General features: G+C 42.6%; 2 protein-coding genes across 2 annotated transcripts in view; one reads left to right on the forward strand and one right to left on the reverse strand.

The window, feature by feature from the left end:
- Positions 1-590: 590 nt before the first annotated feature.
- LOC101476997 (uncharacterized) lies at positions 591-17,028 on the reverse strand. The gene is made up of 10 exons (XM_004552000.4): positions 16,923-17,028; positions 8,259-16,290; positions 8,113-8,179; positions 6,912-6,969; positions 6,702-6,810; positions 6,406-6,537; positions 5,759-5,848; positions 2,636-2,779; positions 2,174-2,358; positions 591-2,059 (listed from the first exon to the last, which is right to left on the reverse strand). The coding sequence occupies exons 2-10, from the start codon at positions 16,287-16,289 to the stop codon at positions 1,891-1,893; spliced, it is 8,985 nt and encodes a 2,994-aa protein (XP_004552057.3). The 5' UTR covers position 16,290; positions 16,923-17,028; the 3' UTR covers positions 591-1,890.
- pou6f2 (POU class 6 homeobox 2) overlaps positions 16,608-17,286 on the forward strand; it is a 101,720-nt gene continuing 101,041 nt past the window's right edge. The window contains exon 1 of the mRNA XM_004551996.5: positions 16,608-16,891. The gene's annotated coding sequence lies outside the window, so the exon portion shown is untranslated. The remainder of the gene's footprint in view (positions 16,892-17,286) is intronic.

Raw genomic sequence — 17,286 nt, forward strand, 5'->3', positions numbered from 1 at the left:
AGAGCATCTCAGAAGGACTGCAGCGGCAGAAGACCACACTCTGGAAACTGACTATACAAACAGTCTAACCAAAATCAGAAAAAGGGTTTCTGGTCTTAGGAGTTTTCATTAGGATCAGAATTTGACATAAAAATAAAAGCATGGATCCACCCCGCCTTCCAGTAACATTTCAGGCTGCTGATGGTGTGAGGATGTGGGACTTTTAATAGCAACTGGGCATCACCGAATCACCACAGAATTGCTGCTGACCATGTCCATTTGACCACAGTGTTCCCATCTTCTCATGGCTGCTTCCATGTCACAAAATTCAAATGATCACAAACATATTTCTTGAACATGACTCTTAATCAAGAGCTTGCTGAATTAAAATGGACCAAAATCTCTGAGGAATGTCGTTGATTCTAAGCCACAAAGAATTGAGGCAAAAGACTGGTAAGATGTACCCAATAAAATGGCCAGCGAGTGTATACTGACCTCGTTATTTGAAACTCTTTTAATATCAGAAGCCATGACTATAACAGCATTTACATGACAGAAAATTAGGAAAAATCCATACAAGGTCAAAAGCAGCTAATCAGAAACACCAAAAATGTTTTACATTTTACTTTTATTTAAATAAATATTTACATAACAGCTTCGTATAAATCAAATGTCTTTTTCTTACACAACCACATCGTTCTAAAATCAACCGCTTTAACAAGGAGGAAGAAGAAAATAAGAGGTGGATTACGATGATACTGTTAATCTGAAGAGAGGCGGGTTAATCTAAACCCCTCATGTTGATCACTGAGCAAATATCCCTGTTTTCAATCATAAAGGCTGAACCTGGTTGATATTTACCTTCACTCAAACACCATTTAACACGTGACACTTAAGAACTTGCCCATCTTTCATTATAAATCTTGTTATACTATGCATAAATCTACATGATAATTTGATATACATTTTAATTCATTGTTACTAAGGAATAGGAAGATGATAATCTACACTATTGGAATAAAAAAACAAAGCCAGATGCTACTTAAGAAGAACATGTGGCTAAAAAAGTAAAGAAAATAAATCAACAACTTAAGTCACACATGATTCATTCAGGCACAAACAAAGCAAAAGACAGCCTTGGTGAAATTTAAAGACACCACTCATACAGTTTAGGCTATAACGCCTCGCTAAACGGTGTACAGTATATGGCTCGGCTTGAGGGAAAAAAAGTCAGGTAATGTGATCTCAGAAGATCGGAGCACACAAATAATGCCCAAGCTACAGTTCTAACCCACATCTCTCTAATCAAGGTGTCGAAATTGTTTCTGAAATACTACAATAAAAACATGACAGTGAAATCAAAGTGTAGGAAACACAGCTTAACCCCTCAAAAGAAATTGTGCAGTTGTGCCCTTCAGGGATTATCGACGTCGCTTAAACACATCTGGAGACAACGGCAGCTTAACACACTCCACTACAGGAAACGGGTGTAAAAATGACAAAAACCGACTGAGGAACAAACTTGCAAATAACCATTTGTTTAATGCAGCAGGTTGATGGTTACGCTTCACGAGGATTCAAAAGATAAAACGATAAAATGCTCTTTGTTTTCTATTGCTGTCAGGTCATGCATGTAAACTCTATTCTCCTAATAAAACCAATTGTTTACTTAAAAATGTATAAAGAAAATACTCTTTTTCTTCAAAATACTATGCGGGGAAGGATTAAAGGGTGAAATATCATGTTTCAACAACACCTCGTTGTTTTCATCCTGAGATTTGAACCAATGTGTAACCCCTCCGAGGAGGTTTTTCTTTTTAAAACACACGTGAAGATTCAGTGTTTGGTGAGGATGTCCCACTGGTCGGTGAGCGTCTCAGATGAAGCCATCGTTACGGTATCCGAAGACCGTCATACTGCTTGGGTTTTGGGTTGGTGCGAGCGTGTCCCGCTCACAAAGTTATAAACCAAAAACTGGGAAGTGCCAAAATAATGCGTGGCGAAGAGTTTCCCGTCGGGAGTGGGGTCGGAGAAGGCGATCTCATCTTTGCTCAGGTATGAACCGTATATGAAATTATTCCTGTGCAGAAAAACAAACAAATACGAGTTGCATTAATATGACTTTGATTGTGTGTGTGTGTGTGTGTGTGTGATGATGACGATGAAATGACTGGCGGTTTGCAGCCGTACTGACCGGAGGCACTCGAGCATGCGCGAAGCGATGCCCTGACGTCTCATCACGCTGACCACCCAGATGCGACTGATGCCGCAGATGGCAGGCTCTGGCGTTGTGGAGCAGCACCAAGCTCTCTGACGTTCAAACATCAACTTCTCTCCCTCCGAACCCTCTGGCATGGGCTCTTCAATCACCCTGTACCCCTGTGAGCATGCACAATCCTCAGTAAACGTCACAGAATAAACGGACACTTACTGATAGCAGCGGTCGAACATCTGTTTATTGTATTATATCCATTTGGTCTGTCTAAATGCTCAGATACCTTAAAACTGTTACATGAGGAAGAAAGAAAGATTAGAAACACAAAACGCAATATTTTAGTTCATATTTTAAGCTATTTTAAACATCTGTATCAGCCAAGAATTTCATTTAATTTTTACATGATGATCATTCACAAATGTGCTCATCATCATCTCTTACCTCTTGTATGTGCTCAGCTATGAGACACCCAGCCACTTTCTTGTCATTAGAGATAAAGAGGAAGGTTTTGGTCTTTGAGGGACACTTGGTCTCCACCTGCTGGAAGCCGAGGTCATTGTCCACCATCTCCCGGATCTCCTCAACCTGAGGAACAGATTATTGTACATCCAAGAATCAGTATGCTAATGCAGGGATGATAAATATTGGAGCATATCTAAGGATACAGTCCAAGTGAGACTTGAGCACTTTTTTTTTTTTTTTTCAAAGGCAGGGCAGACTTGGAGTATTGGTGTCACATTTACAAATGCAAGCTGAAAAACTGAGATACCCGGTTTTAAATTTCAGGAAAATATAACGAGCTAATCCAGATCCAGGCATTCTTGTGATGTGCTTTTCAGCCTTAGCAGAGGTTATGCAGTCTGTCTGCTCACATTTCAGCTGTTTACAGCTCTTTAAATTATTAAGTGCATAAGGGTGAATTCTCTGCTCAGACTCAGACAAACGCAGCAAAGTTGGCTGCTTACGTCACACAGAGACCCACAAACATGAATGAGCATTTTACTTGCTGAAGACAAAAACTGAGCGATGAAAGACCCTACAACAGTAAATAGCTTCAGTAAAAGCTTTGAGTTTCAGACCTTAGGCCCGAGCCACACAGGCCTAGAGACTGGCAAGGGATTCCCAGGTAACTGCTCGTTGCTAGCGGAAAAAAATTACCCAATCAGTTGGCGAGTTGTTGAAGGCTATTGCTGAATGAAATGCAAACACTCACCAAAAACTCACTAAAAAAGAAAAGAAAACATCCACCTTCAAAGCAAAGCCTTCACCCTTTAAAATATATTGGTTGCACCTCGACCCAACTAGAAAGAATGGCCCAGGACAGAAATCTCTTGAGATCTACCTGTGGCACCCCATACCCTGGGAGGGGTGGCGGGCAATAGTAGTAGTAGTAAATTACGACTTTTACTTTGAAGGGGAACATTCTCTGTTTCTGGTTTGTGTCCCACTTTCTCAAGTTTAACTTCAGCTTAGTGCTCAGTTATCAATTTGCAGGCAAGTCAACGTCTTCCTGTGTGATACTGCAAATGTTGGTATTGAACCAATACTAAGTAAATACAGAGCCAATACTAGCGATACCAATACTGATACTATTAACTTAAAAAAGCAGCTTATGTAAGGAACAGCAATGTGTCGCGATTTATGAGTCGAATCATCACTAATTTATAAATTCTGAACACATTTTAATGGCCACTAAATTGCTGTGATTTTTACTTTCCAAAGTACAAGCCACTTAGTAATACACACCTTTCAGTTTTTCATGCATTTTGAAACAGTTTGGTGTTTTTTTAGAAATGTAGAATTTAAATGCCTTCTGTTCTTTAAATGTGCTATAGGCTAGGGATGGGTATCGAAAACCGGTTCTTGTTGAGAACCGGTTCCACTGTTTCAATTCCTTGCAATTTTTTGCCATTTTTGCAAACGATTCCCTTATCGATTCCAGTCGCCCCAAATGACGTCACCACATTGCGGAGTGTCATTTACCTGGCAGGAAACATGGCGGCTCAAACGCTAAAAAGTTTGGTTATACTTTACGAGAACGGATTACAACAGGGCGCCTTGCAATACTTGCAAAGTAGATATTTCATTTAAGGGAGGAAACACTACGAATATGCAAAAGCATTTGCTCACAAAACACGTGATGACCTTAAATGAATGTCATGTTTTTAATTCCGCTCCGGACTCGTGAATCTCAACCCAGCAGCAGCGGTAACGTTTGCACGTCCTCTCCCTTTAATGCAGCAGGTAAATCATCAACTAACAGTGCATATTATGTTAGCGCGATCTGCCTTATTACAAAACCTGCCATTACTGTGCATTTAGGTGACCATGATGAGAGAGACAGAGTCTGGCTGGCTCAGATGCTGGCAGTTCTCGCTGCAGTCTGCCGGTAGCGTCTCCTTTCAGGCCAGGATAGACGAATGTCACCGAGCAGTGACTAAGTTTGTGGTAAAAGGCTTGCACCCATTTGCCACAGCAGATGCCCCCGATTTTCGGTAAGTGAATGTGTTTAATTGTAGGCAGGGACATTACTGGATATTCTTGTGTAATTGCTACAGAATAATTTATGTTATACTTTGTTATTGCTACAGAAGAATATTTATTTTATTATTTTACATTTACAACTTTTTTTCATGGGGACCCTGTGACACCCCATTGAAGAGCCATAGGCTGGATCTCTTAAGACCTCACTGTTGGGTTTGTAAGGCCATGCTACTCCTAAATTTCTATCTTGTTCAAAGAGAAGATATAAAACAAAGTTCTAAGCTAATCGACCTTAGTCGATTAGCTTAGAACTTTGTCTGAAACTCCTTTTTAAAAAAAAGAATCGATAAAGAATCGAATCGTTAAACAGAATCGAAAATGGAATCGGAATCGTGTAAATCTTGTCAATACCCATCCCTACTATAGGCTATAAATAAAATTTTAGTGCATGCTTGAGGTTTGTGTTTTTTCCATTTCCCCCAAAAATAATTTAACGCAATGCAGTGTGACACATACTGAACTTAGAGAGTGGAAACAAAATATCGATCATATCGTGCTAGTATCGATCTGATACCAATACCAGTGTTGGGATCGACACTATCAACACATTTGGATTGACCTGCCCACCTCTAGTGATCATGGGAATCTACTAGCAAGCAAAGCAATTGCAAGATTTTTGGTGCAGTACCTTCTTTGCAACACAAAGCAACCACTTGGCAACATGTCAGGGAATACACATTTTTCCCTAGTGGAGAAAAGTACCTATTGTTACCTTTTGCTAGGCCCGTGTGACTGCTACCTCAGACAGTCACTCCCTGCAAAGGATTCTCAAAAGAGTATTTTATTTAAATGTATTTATACTTATTATTCTGTTACACTTGAGGAGGTTGTTGCAACCTGTAGAATTACAGCAGTCTGTAATTCAACTGCATGCTGGCTATTTCATGTTAACTCGGTGGCAGTAAAAGACGGAGCCAAAAAATATAAAAACTGGGAACTTCTTGTTTTGGGGACCTAACTATCAATCCAGACATATAAGCCCTGAAGAGTTCACGCTAGCAAACGCTGGTGTAAACATACCTTCTTCAGAGCATATTTGGGATCATCTGGCAGGACGAGAATGATCTTGCCATCTGGAAACTCAGACAAAATCCTCTCCTTTTTCCAACCCTGACAAAAAAAAGGAAAGCAAAAAGAATAGAAAATATTTAATTATGTCATCTAAATGTCCTAAGTAGGTATTAATCCATTTTCTATATGCAGTCACTCCCAATCTTGGACAATTTTGGCAAATAGGCGCAAAACATTCCAGGTAATAAATCTTCTTATAAGCCGACAGAATCATTTGACGTAAACCAAATAAAATTACATTTTCAATTTAACTTTATTTACTGTCTCTTCTGCCACCAGAAAAGTCAGTAAAAATAAATCACACTTGAACTGAATAAACAAAGAGCTGTGCTGACCTACTTTTCTAGAGGTGGGAAGTTAGAAAATGTCCAACGGGCAATCCTAAGGAGGAATCTTATCAAATACCTGCAGTCTTGCTCACTGTAGTGCAGCATAGAGTGGAAGACGAGGGTCAAGACTCCCTTTATCAAGAATCCTCAGTTGTCCCTGCACTGCATTGTATATTTTTTGTAAACCATATCTATAAATTTGTTGGCATTTATTGCTCTGATCCAGGGAGTCAGTTTAACAGGCATAGGCATGTGACTTTCCCTCACCACATATTTGACGGCGCTGATGAACTGGTTGTGAAACAGCAAATGCTGAGATTCATCCTCGGGGTTGGCAGCAGAGTAGAGCATCCCACACACACTGCAGGCCACTGCTCCAAAATGCTTCTGTCCTGCATCCTGCGAGAACAAAGCAAAGCAATAAGCTCACTCTCAAGAATTCAATTTCACTTAGTTTTCCAGAGTGACAGAACACAGAAAGAACCCAACTTATGATCCATGTTTTCCATTGCAAAAGCGCAGGATTTAAAATGAGGTCAGAGGAAACTATCTCGTTCACTCACAATAACTGTTTGGGTGCCATCTTTGTCAGCCTCCTTTAGCTTCTTGACTTCTTTTTGCAGGCAAGCTTCGGAGAGAGGAGCCCCGCCATCCTGTGGCTTCACAGCTTTGCTGCGATTCAAAAACACATCGGGTTACTGAAGGTTTCAACCGCTAAGAGGCAAAAAAACCCAAAATAAAACATGTCAAACAACTTTAGAAAAGCTTCTTACTCTTGACAAGGCTTTCCTGGTGTCTGCTCTGCTTCCTTCAAGCTTTCTGCTTTACTCTCTGGAGAAAGATCAACGTATAAAAGAAAGGATTTTACACAGCAACATAATTATACACACATTTAAGAAGGTTGTTGACAAAATACAATAAAAATAAAAAAAACTTAAAATATAAATTCCTAATTTACTTAAACAACATATTGAGAGTAAAATAAATAAATAAATAACATTTAGCGCTGATCTTGGAAAAGTTAATGCTTTGAAACATTAGTCAAAGATCCAAGACTGGACTTATATGACAACATGTGCTGCACTCGCGGTTAACTGATGAAAGAAGCTGAAATCTGAGGTGGACATAGTTTTATTGCCGTTTTTACCCTTTAAAGGAACGTGACCTTGTGGGTAACCTGTTCAGGTCCAGTGTTCGGCGACGTGAGACATAACACTACCAGCACAAAGCTGCAGACGCAACTAAGTGCACGCTGACAGGGGTGCTTACCTTAATGTAATCAGTATTTAGAGGCCTGAATTTCAACCTAACAGCTATCCAAACACTGCATGTTGTGTTTGCTGTCCTATAAGCAGGCAGATAAGAACCACGTTTATGCAACAGTGTCGGCCTGCCAGGAAGAATAAGCTGGTTAAAGATGAGAGATGTGAATTTCACTTTTTTAAAACATTTCTATGCATTTATTTTGATTAAGGTGAAGTAAGAAACAACCTAAAAGAGCAGGATTTAAAATGTGTGTTGCTTGCCTCATTATTTTGATAAATTATTCTAGTCTATGGCCTAATTCAAATCTGAATGATAAAAATTAACTTTTTTTTCTCATAAAAAATTGTGGATCGTACACTGGTAGTGCAGCCCTCTACCATAACTGAAAATACAGACTCTCTGGATGCTTGATCCAGATTAACTGGAGGTATTTTCAAGAAACCAAGATGATGCCTCCCAACTTTTCTTTTTTCCATTTCACATGTATTTGTGAAGCTTATGTTTTCTATTTTTCCTCAAAATAATAAAGAGTCTGAATCTGAATTAATCACGTCTACGTTGGGACACTTCTGGTAGCACTTTCAGGCAAACCTCTCCATGACTTTTTGAGTAATCCTGCTAGCAGACACTGGCACAGACAGGTAGACAATCTGGACGAGCTGATGGAGGTAAATCTGAGTCAGGATTGCAATTAATATACACAGATACCTGTAAGCTTGTCAGACACTTTGGCGCTCTCTTCAGGTGGAGCTGATGAAAGTGGATGAGCTGCATTCTGTGTATGAAAGAAAAAAGGTAAGTAACATGTACAGCGCCTGTGACACTGATCATAGAATAATTTATTTCTGACTTACCTTGCACTTGTCGTTTTCTTTACATGCGGGATCTGTGGGTCTCTGAGGCACTGAAATTGCACCAGCCTTAGAGGCAGCAGGCTTCATCCCAGATGTGGCTGCAACAGCAGGCCGAGCTGCAGGTGAAGCAGATGGTTTCAGCTGTGTTAGATTTGCATCGGCACCTGCAGTCTTCAGCTGAGGTGAAACAGAAGCTGCAGGCTTGGACTGAGCTGGAGCTGAAACAACTTTAGACTGAGTTGCAGTCGGGACTGGAGACTTTAACGGAGCATTCGCTGAAGAAGCAAGTTTGGATGAAGCTGCAGTTGCAGCTGTGGCCTTAGACTGTGTTGCTGGTGCAACAGCTGGGTTTAACTGTGCGGGCTTTAACTGAGCTGGAGCTGCAACAGAGGGCTTTGACTGACCTGAGATCTGCCCAGCAGGCTTGGTCTGAGCTTTGAGTTTTGCCTGGTTGGCAAGTTGCGCTGTGAGCGTGGGCTTTGATAGTAGAGTGGGTTTAGGCTGAGCCGAAGGGTTTGACTGGAGGCCGGGTGGTTTCGGCTTTGCTGGTAATGGGTCATCATCCAGCTCAAAATCGTCAGGAGAATATTTCGGCCTGGGTCTGTATGGCTTGTACTCAACTTCCATTTTCAGTTTCTGAGCATTAAGTCCGTTGGGCATGGGAGGTGGTATTGCTGGGAGGGTTCTCTTGGTTCCTGATCTTGTGACTTTTGGCGCGGGCTCTGGAGTAGCTGCTGCTTTAGTAGTCTGAGCCTTGCTTTGCCGTGTAGTTCTACGGTTTTCAGTACTAGGAGGCTCCGTTTTAGAGGCTTCAGGTTTGCCAGTTTCAGTTTTAGGGGGTTCAGTTTTAGGAGTTTCAGTTATCGTTGGTTGTTTTTTGGAGGTTTCAGCTTTAGTGGGTTCAGTTTTAGTGGGTTCAGTTTTAGATGGTTCAGTTTTAGCCAGCTCAGCCTTAGGCTCATTCTTGGGAGCTTCTGCCTTCGGTGTAGCAGGTTTGCTAGATGCAGAAGGACTCAGTTGGGAGGTTGCTGGACTGGCTGCAGGTTGAGGAGGAGGTGTGGTAACAGGGCTCACTGGAAAAAGAGAGGCAGCAGAAAAAGGTGCCTGCCAATCCATGTCTGAGAACATCTGATTTGCTTGGTCAGACTTTAGTTTCTTCACACGTGCCCACGACATTTTCTCTCTCTGCAGCTCGACCTGTCTGAGTCTTTGATATCGAGTCAGCTTCTTTTTCTCGTGGACTTTCAGCGGCACTGAAATCTGCGTGATGAAGAAACGTCTCTTTGGAGGCTCGGCGGAAGGCTGAGTTTCAGCTGAATCAGCCGTTGAGGGCTGGGCTGGGGGGGCCTCAGGAGCAGGGGTCACCGAAGGAGGGGCGCATCCCTCTGGTCCAGCAGGAGTTGGGACATTAACCGTGTTGGCATCTTGCGTGTTAACAGGCGGGCGTTCCTTCTTGCTGGCTTCACTCTTGGCTGCTGCTGCTGCCGCTTGTTTTTCTTCTTCTATCCTCTTCAGCAGCATGCTGTCTGTGGCAATGTCCTCTGCGATCTCCTGACACAGGGCTAAGAGATTCAGCTGCTGCCTATTTGCACTTCTCTTAGCTGCCGCAGCCTTCTGCTCAGCCAGAGCTGCGAGGCGAGCTTTGGTTCTCGCTTGCGTGTTCATTTCTTGTTTCTTGGGTTTTTCTGGCTCTTGAGCTTTCTTTTCCTCTTCGGTCTTTTCAGCTGTGCTGTTTTGCTTCATGTCAGGCCCACTAGTGTTACATATGTACTTCTCATTCACCTTTTCCTCAGGCAGGCCTGCCTCGGCTGTTTCTTGTGGCTTTTCTACTACTGCAATGTCACTGTCTTCATCATTCTCTTCCTCCACCACTATAATCTCATGTCCGATCTCGATGTCCTCTAGAATCTGCACTTCTTGTATGTCCAGGTTATCTTGAGCATCCTCTATCACCACTACATTAATGTCTTCAATCAGGCTTTGGGGTTCAGAGTCATGGGAGGTATTCATGTCCACCATGTGAGATGACTGGTGGTCAGAAGGCTGAATAACCTGAACGTCTTCCTCCACAGGTGAAATGTTTGTCTCCTGCTCTGCTACCTCCCCTGAACTAGCCGCCGCTTCAGTAAACACAGTTTGCTCGGAACCATTTAAAGTCCTCTCACTCTCCACCTTCTCCTCCATCGACTCACTTTCTGGATTCACCTGCTCTGAAAGAGAGGCCGCCAGACCTGATTCGGTTGCAGCTTGAGTGACGATATCAAAGTGAATTTCACTCTGTGGGACTGGCTCTAAAATCACATATTCCTCAGATGCACCACCTGGTACCTCAAATTCAGTGGAGGATGTAGTCGTTGTTGGTGGAGTTGTTGTTGTTACCGTGACGCCCGCAGCTTCCTGAACGCCAGCATCGTGCTGCACCTGCTCAGAAAACTCAGTGGCTCTGATGCACTCTGAAATGCCATTTCCTTCACTTTTCACTGTCATTTCACTCTTCACTTCTGCAGCATCTCCTGAACCTCCATCTGCCACGCTCATGTCACTGCCAGAACTGATCGGTGCAACTTCTTTCACATCCACGGTAGCGTTAATCTGCTCCAACTGTGCTGGCTGCGCTTGTACTTCCATTTCAACCCCTGCCTGGCTGTCTGGGACACAAATTTCCTCCTTAGCAACTTCATTTACCAGCTGCATGCCACCAATTTCTCTGTTGTCTTCATTACTGGAAAAGTTTGTTTCCATCTGTTGAGCCTCTGTGCATTGTATATCTAATATAGAAACGGCATCGTGCTTCTCTGCTGCCGCTGCAGACACATCACGATCATCATTACTCTCTGGGCTACTAATGGGCTCGTACACTATCTGGTTTTCATGGGGCCCGACCGCTGACTGATTAACCATCTCAATCTGCTCCTCAGAAGGCTGAATTACGACATTGTTGTTGTCGGTTTGCCCACAAACAAAAAGCATTACTTCGCTGCTATCCGCTCCTCCTCCTTCAATGTTACCAACAGATCCGTCAGCCTTGACCTCATTAAACATTTGGCTCCCCGTTTCCTCTTCTAACACTGAAGCTTCCCTTTCTGTTGATTCACTTGTTATATCCACGTCAGCACGAGGCCCTCTCTGTTTCTGAATTTCTAATAAGGCTGTAGTGTCTTCATTTATTTCCTCAGTAACATTACTTTGCTGTTTTGTTAGATAAGGACTCCCTTCTGCAGTAGTTTCTAAAATGTTAACACATTCAGAAGCAGGCTCTTCCTCATTTCTAGTCTCACAGCGTGCAGACATAAGATCTTCCTGAACGTCACCGACCTCCTGATTTCCATCGTTGTGTACTTCAACGTCAGATCTTTCTTCTCCTGATTCTGTTGTCTGCACTTCCATTTCTCCTTGATTCTCAACAGCGCTTAAGTTTTCCTCGTTAACCTCGACATCCTTTTCCTCGCACTCTGTCCCGGTCAAATCTTTTTCCACTTCAGTGTCTGTAGTGAGTTCGCTGACCTCTTGACCTCTCTGATTTTGTTTATTTGTCAGATAAGTAATCTTCTCTGGTGCTTCTACTGTCTGTATTTCCATTTCTCCTGGACTCTCAGTAACACTGACACATTCAGCATCGACCTTGTCATCCTTTTCTTCAGTATTAATGAAATCTTTACCTGCCTCAGTGTCTGTTTTGAGCTCAGTGGTCTCCCGATCTTTCTTACTTTGTGTTTCTGGCACATTCTTTAGATCAGAAACCTCCTCCAGTGTTTCTGTTGTCTGCACTTCCACTTTTCTTTGACTCTCAGCAGCAATGACACAGTCGGCCTTAACCTTATCATCCTCCTCTTCACTCAGAGCATTAATAAAGTCTTTCTCTACTGTAGTGTTTATAGTCAGTTCACTGACCTCCTGACCTTTCTGGCTTGGGTTATTTGTTGGCTCAGATGTCTCCTTTGGTGCTTCTGTTGCCTCCATTTCCACCTGACTCTCAGCAGCAGTGACACAATGTGCTTTGTTGGGGTGATTTGTGGGATTCCTTAATCCTTTGTGGACTTCTTTAGATATGTCTCCCGTAGGTTCAGCGGCTTCCTGTATCTCCTGGCTGTGTGCTGAAATAGAAATATCTGCTATTAATGTATCCTGCTTTTTGTTTTCATTCTCTGCACCAGTAACAGGCTCTGTATGTACGTCTGTGCTCCGTTCACAGACATCTTTGCTCGTCTGATTTTGTATTTCCGCTGCAGGTGTGCTAGAAATCTCCTCTGATGCAGCTGCAGACTCCATGTCGACTTCATTTAGGCTGTTCTCACTTTGTATTTCCACTGAAATCTCTTGTGTCGATTTAGCCTGCTCTTCCATTTCAATTTCTCTCTCTGGGACAGCGACGGGCTGCGTATATGAATCTTCTGTGTGTTCACTGACATCCTGACTCTTCTGCTTATGCGTTTCTGCTGCTGGTGGGCTACAAAGCTCTTCTGATGTTGTTGTGGTCTCCATCTCCACTTCAGATAGACTTTTGCCGCATTGTACTTCCACTGAAATCTCTGCCTCTGATATCGATGGAGCCTGTTTTTCCATTTCATTTTCATTCTCCGAGACACTGATGGGCTGCATGAGTATGTCTGTGTTATGTTCAATGACATCCTGGCCCTTTATTTCCAATGCAGGTATGCTAGCAACCTCCTCTGGTGTTTTCTGCTCCGCATCCACTTCATTTTGACTTTGCACCAGCTGGATTTCCACTGAGGTGGATTCTTTAGGGGAGTCTGGTGTTGATGTCACTGACTGTGTATGTACATCTGTGCTATATTCTGTGATAACCTTGCTTATCTGACTTTGGATTTCCACTGCAGGTATCTTAGAAACCTCCTCTGAAGGTGCTGCAGACTCCATACCCACTTCACTCTGAATTTTCTCACTTTGTGCTTCCACTGAAGGGACCACTTCGGAAATCTCTGGTGTGGTTTTAGCCTTTTCTTCTTTTTTGTTTTCATTTTCTGCAACAGTCACAGAGTCGATCTGCATGCCTGCACCATCTTCACAGACATCCTGACTCGTCTGGGTTTCTGTTTCCACTGCAGATGTGTCAGAAACCTCCTCTGATGTTGTTGCAGTTTCCATCTCAACTTCATTTTGACTTTTCTCACTCTGTAATTCCATCATAGAGGCATGTCCGGTAAATTCTATTGGCGATTTAGGCTGATCTTCTGTTTTGTTTTCGTTCTTAGGGACAGTCACAGACTCTGTATAAACTGTGTCTGTAATATGTGCACCAACATCCTGATTCTCCTGGTTTTGTATTTGCGCTGCAGGTATGTTAGAAACCTCCTCTGATGTTGCTGCAGACTCCATCTCCACTACTTCTGGACTTTTCTCACTGTGCACTTCCACTGAATGAGCTGCTTCAGAAATCTCTGGAGTTAGTGTCACACATTTATCTTCATTCTGCACAGTTTGGAAATTTTCAATCATTGAGTCTTCTGTAATCTCTTTAGGGATGTCGTCTGTATTGCATTCATTGATTTCATGATTTTTGTGACTTTGTATTCCTGCTCCAGGTGCAATGTCAGAACTCGTCCCCAATGTGGTCTGTAGCTCCACTTCTGTTTGACTTCTCTGGATTTCCACTGAAGCGGATGGATATGAAACCTCCATTGTTAATTTTGTCTGCATTTCGACAGATTGCACATTTTCAACAATTTGATCCATGTGTGATTCAGCTGTGGTAGATTCACTGTCCACCTGGCTCATCTGATGCGTTTGCTCAATGTTACAGATCTCCACTGATGTGGTTTCAGCCTCTACATCGTCTGGTGTTTCCATTCGTTTTTCCATAGCAGCAACACATTCAGCTTCTTTGCTGCTCTCATAGTTTGCAGTCCTCAGATCTTCCTGAACTTTGTCACTCGTGGCTTCGCCGTCTGGCCTCTCCTGGTTTTGTACTTCCACTTTAGCTGCTGGATTACTAACCTCCAAAGCTGATAAGCTCTGTGTTTGTATTTTCTCTTGGCTCTCAGACCCATCAGCACATTCAAAGGTTTTAATGTTGTCAGATTTATCATCCATAACATGAACCTCTGTGGATTCGGCTGTAGTAGCGTTGCAGATTTCCTGGGTCTCAAGAATTTGCACTTCTGTATTAGAAACTTCTGAAATCACTATGTTCTGTGTTTCTATTTTAGTTTCAGTCTCAGCTCCACTACTATGTCCAAAGCTCACAGAGTGTTTGTCTTCCATAATTCTACAGTTTTCTCCCACATGATCCTCATGAAAGTTTGTAGATATGTCTGCAATAGGTTCAGGAGCATCCTGTTTTTCCTGTCTTTGTATTTCCACTACAGAAATCTCCTCTGATGCTGCTGCAGTCAGTATATCCATGTTGATCTGGCTGCTTGCTGCAGTGACACAAATCATGCTCGTGTCTCCTTCTGTGCTCTCAGAATCTTCTTTAACTCCATCATCAGGCTTTTCTGCAGTGTTGTCAAAAAGTCTGTGGTTCTCCTGATTTTGCAGATCTACGCTAGGTGCTATCTGACCGTCTGGAACTGTAAAACATTCGGAAATCACTTCTCTTTGAACAGCCTCGCAATCAGGAGTCAATATTTCAGTGCAGCTGTCAGTCATCACACAGTCATGGCTCAGTTGTCTCTCAACCAAACCTCCAGGACAAGAGACAACCTGAGTCAACTGGAAGTCAGCTTCTTTTCCATCGCTTTCTTGAAGATCTTCCTCAGACCTTATGACCATTGTTTCCACATCAACACACGTGTCGGTAACTGCAATTGGCACGTCATCCTGCGTGTCTACAAGATTTGATTCCCCGTCGGAAGTAGCGAGAGCTCTGACAATGTCTGCTTGAGTCTCATTCTCTGGAATACCACTTTCCACAAGCAGCTGTTCTGATGCAGAGTTGAATTCGTTACTAAGGGCTGCAGATATGGTGGCAGATTCAGTTGATCCCTTAGCTGTACACTGAACACTCAATTTATTCTCTCCAGAAACAAACTGTGTGGTTTCATTTGTTTTAGTTTCAGTTCTCAGACTCTCTGACATGCAAGACTGTTTTTCATCTTTACACTTTGGATCCACCTCTCCAGCAGCCAAACTTAGTGTTTCCATTGATGATGGTAGTGTTTTATCATCTAAATCCTTTTGAACGAACTCTTCCTCATCCTTCTTTTCAGCCTCGGATATGAGATGGTCTGAAATGTCTCTTGATGATGCTGGTGTTTCATTATCTACACCCTTTTGGCTTTCTACATTTTGTAATTCTTTATGTTTACTTTCATTAGCTGAAGACTCAAATTTGGTGTCTGTTACAGAGACCGTAGTTTCCTTTGACACCTCCTGTGGTGCAATAGCTGATATTTGTGGTCTCTCTTGCTCAGTAAAAGATTCTGCAGATTCTTTTTTAATGTTCTCATTTGCCTCATCTGTAGTTTCAAGACATGGTGAATCTGTGAATATACCATAATTGTGGTCCATCTGTATGGGGTCCTTAGGTGGAGAAGATAAACCTTGACTCGTATCCTCGGAGACAGAAGGAGACTCTTCCGTCTTTCGCTTGGCTTTGACTCGATTTGAGTATTTTCTGATGCAGCGGGCCTTGTCTTCATCATCCCTTTCTCTGAAGAAGTCAGCCTTACTACCATCACTACTCAACTCGTCAGAGTCCATGGAGGCAGTTCGCTTCAGGGAGGTTTTGGAGTTCGCTTTCGGTGAGGGAGCTTCTCCACAGGAGGCACTTGTGGCTTTCTGGAGCTTGGCTTTTTTGACAGGTGGGTCAGGGGAAGTTTTGCTGGAATCCTTCAGAGGCGAGCTCTGTTTGGGGGACTTGGCTAGTTTATGTCCCCCTTCCGGTGAAGCACAGAGTTTTTTCTTAGTCCGTGGGGCTGCTGTCTTTTCTTTCATATTTCCTGTGTTGTTATGTGACTGATTATTGGCGGCTGGTACAGTTTTGGATGGCGCAGCCTCTCCGTCCTCATCCAACTTCCTTATCTTGGACTGCGAGTCTGGAGGAGCCGATCCTCTCTTTGAGGCCGGCATTCTGCAAAATATTTCACAAAAACATGATAAAGCTGAGGCGAGGACTTACAAGGAAAATAATCCTGTAGTTACAAAGTAATTCACTTTTTTTCCAGCATCATGGATTTTCTCAGTAAAATGGGAACACCTCCTTTCTTGGAAATGATAAGCAATGATAAGGTAATTATAAGCAAATCCATCAACTATTACCTATTTCTTCCACAAGCAACAAAGCTGGCTAACGTTTGACATAAACAGTGATAAATCGTAAACTAGGAGGCTAACGAGTCACACAATGTACGATCTACTTTCACGCACTAATTCCCCATCTACGCGCCTTATTTCATTAGCTGTCTGGCAGCCAGCAGGTTTTACTGTCACTCGGAGTTCATCAGACACTCAGAAATGGTCAGTTAGCTAGCTGAGCGTGGCTAGCGTGCTAGCTGGAAGTCCACAGTGATGGAAGCTAACAGCTAACAGCTAACAGCTAGCAGCAGCAGCAGCCAACTCGCAACAAATGAGCGAACCGAGCCTCGCTGCTCCAAATCAGCCTAAAGAGCGGCGGGACACACCGAACACAGCCCCCACACAGTAGTCCTCACGATACTAAAGTCAGCGAACAGGTAAAGCACGGCATTCGTCCATGAAACTCACTTTGATGTTTTCTTTTTCAACAACAGCTGTTTTTTTCTTTTTTTTTCCGTGAATAAAAATTAACTGTACTTCCGGAGGGAAACGGCGGATATGACGTAGAAGCACTCATTGCGCCCGCAAAATCGAGATTTGTAGTTTTTGAAGAGGAAAATTTAATCACCCAATTCAGTCACAGCTTTAAAACGGTTTCTACTGATACTGATAATTACAGTCTAATTATTATTATTATTATTATTATTATTATTATTATTTACCGAACGTACACACAACATAAATAATGACTCAAGTGCACACATATATATTTACATATATATATTTATACTGTTTACACTGTATTTGAAACTCTATTTTTGTGTTTTGCGAA

The sequence above is a fragment of the Maylandia zebra genome, linkage group LG9, assembly GCF_041146795.1.
Source record: "Maylandia zebra isolate NMK-2024a linkage group LG9, Mzebra_GT3a, whole genome shotgun sequence".
Taxonomy (NCBI): Eukaryota; Metazoa; Chordata; class Actinopteri; order Cichliformes; family Cichlidae; genus Maylandia; species Maylandia zebra.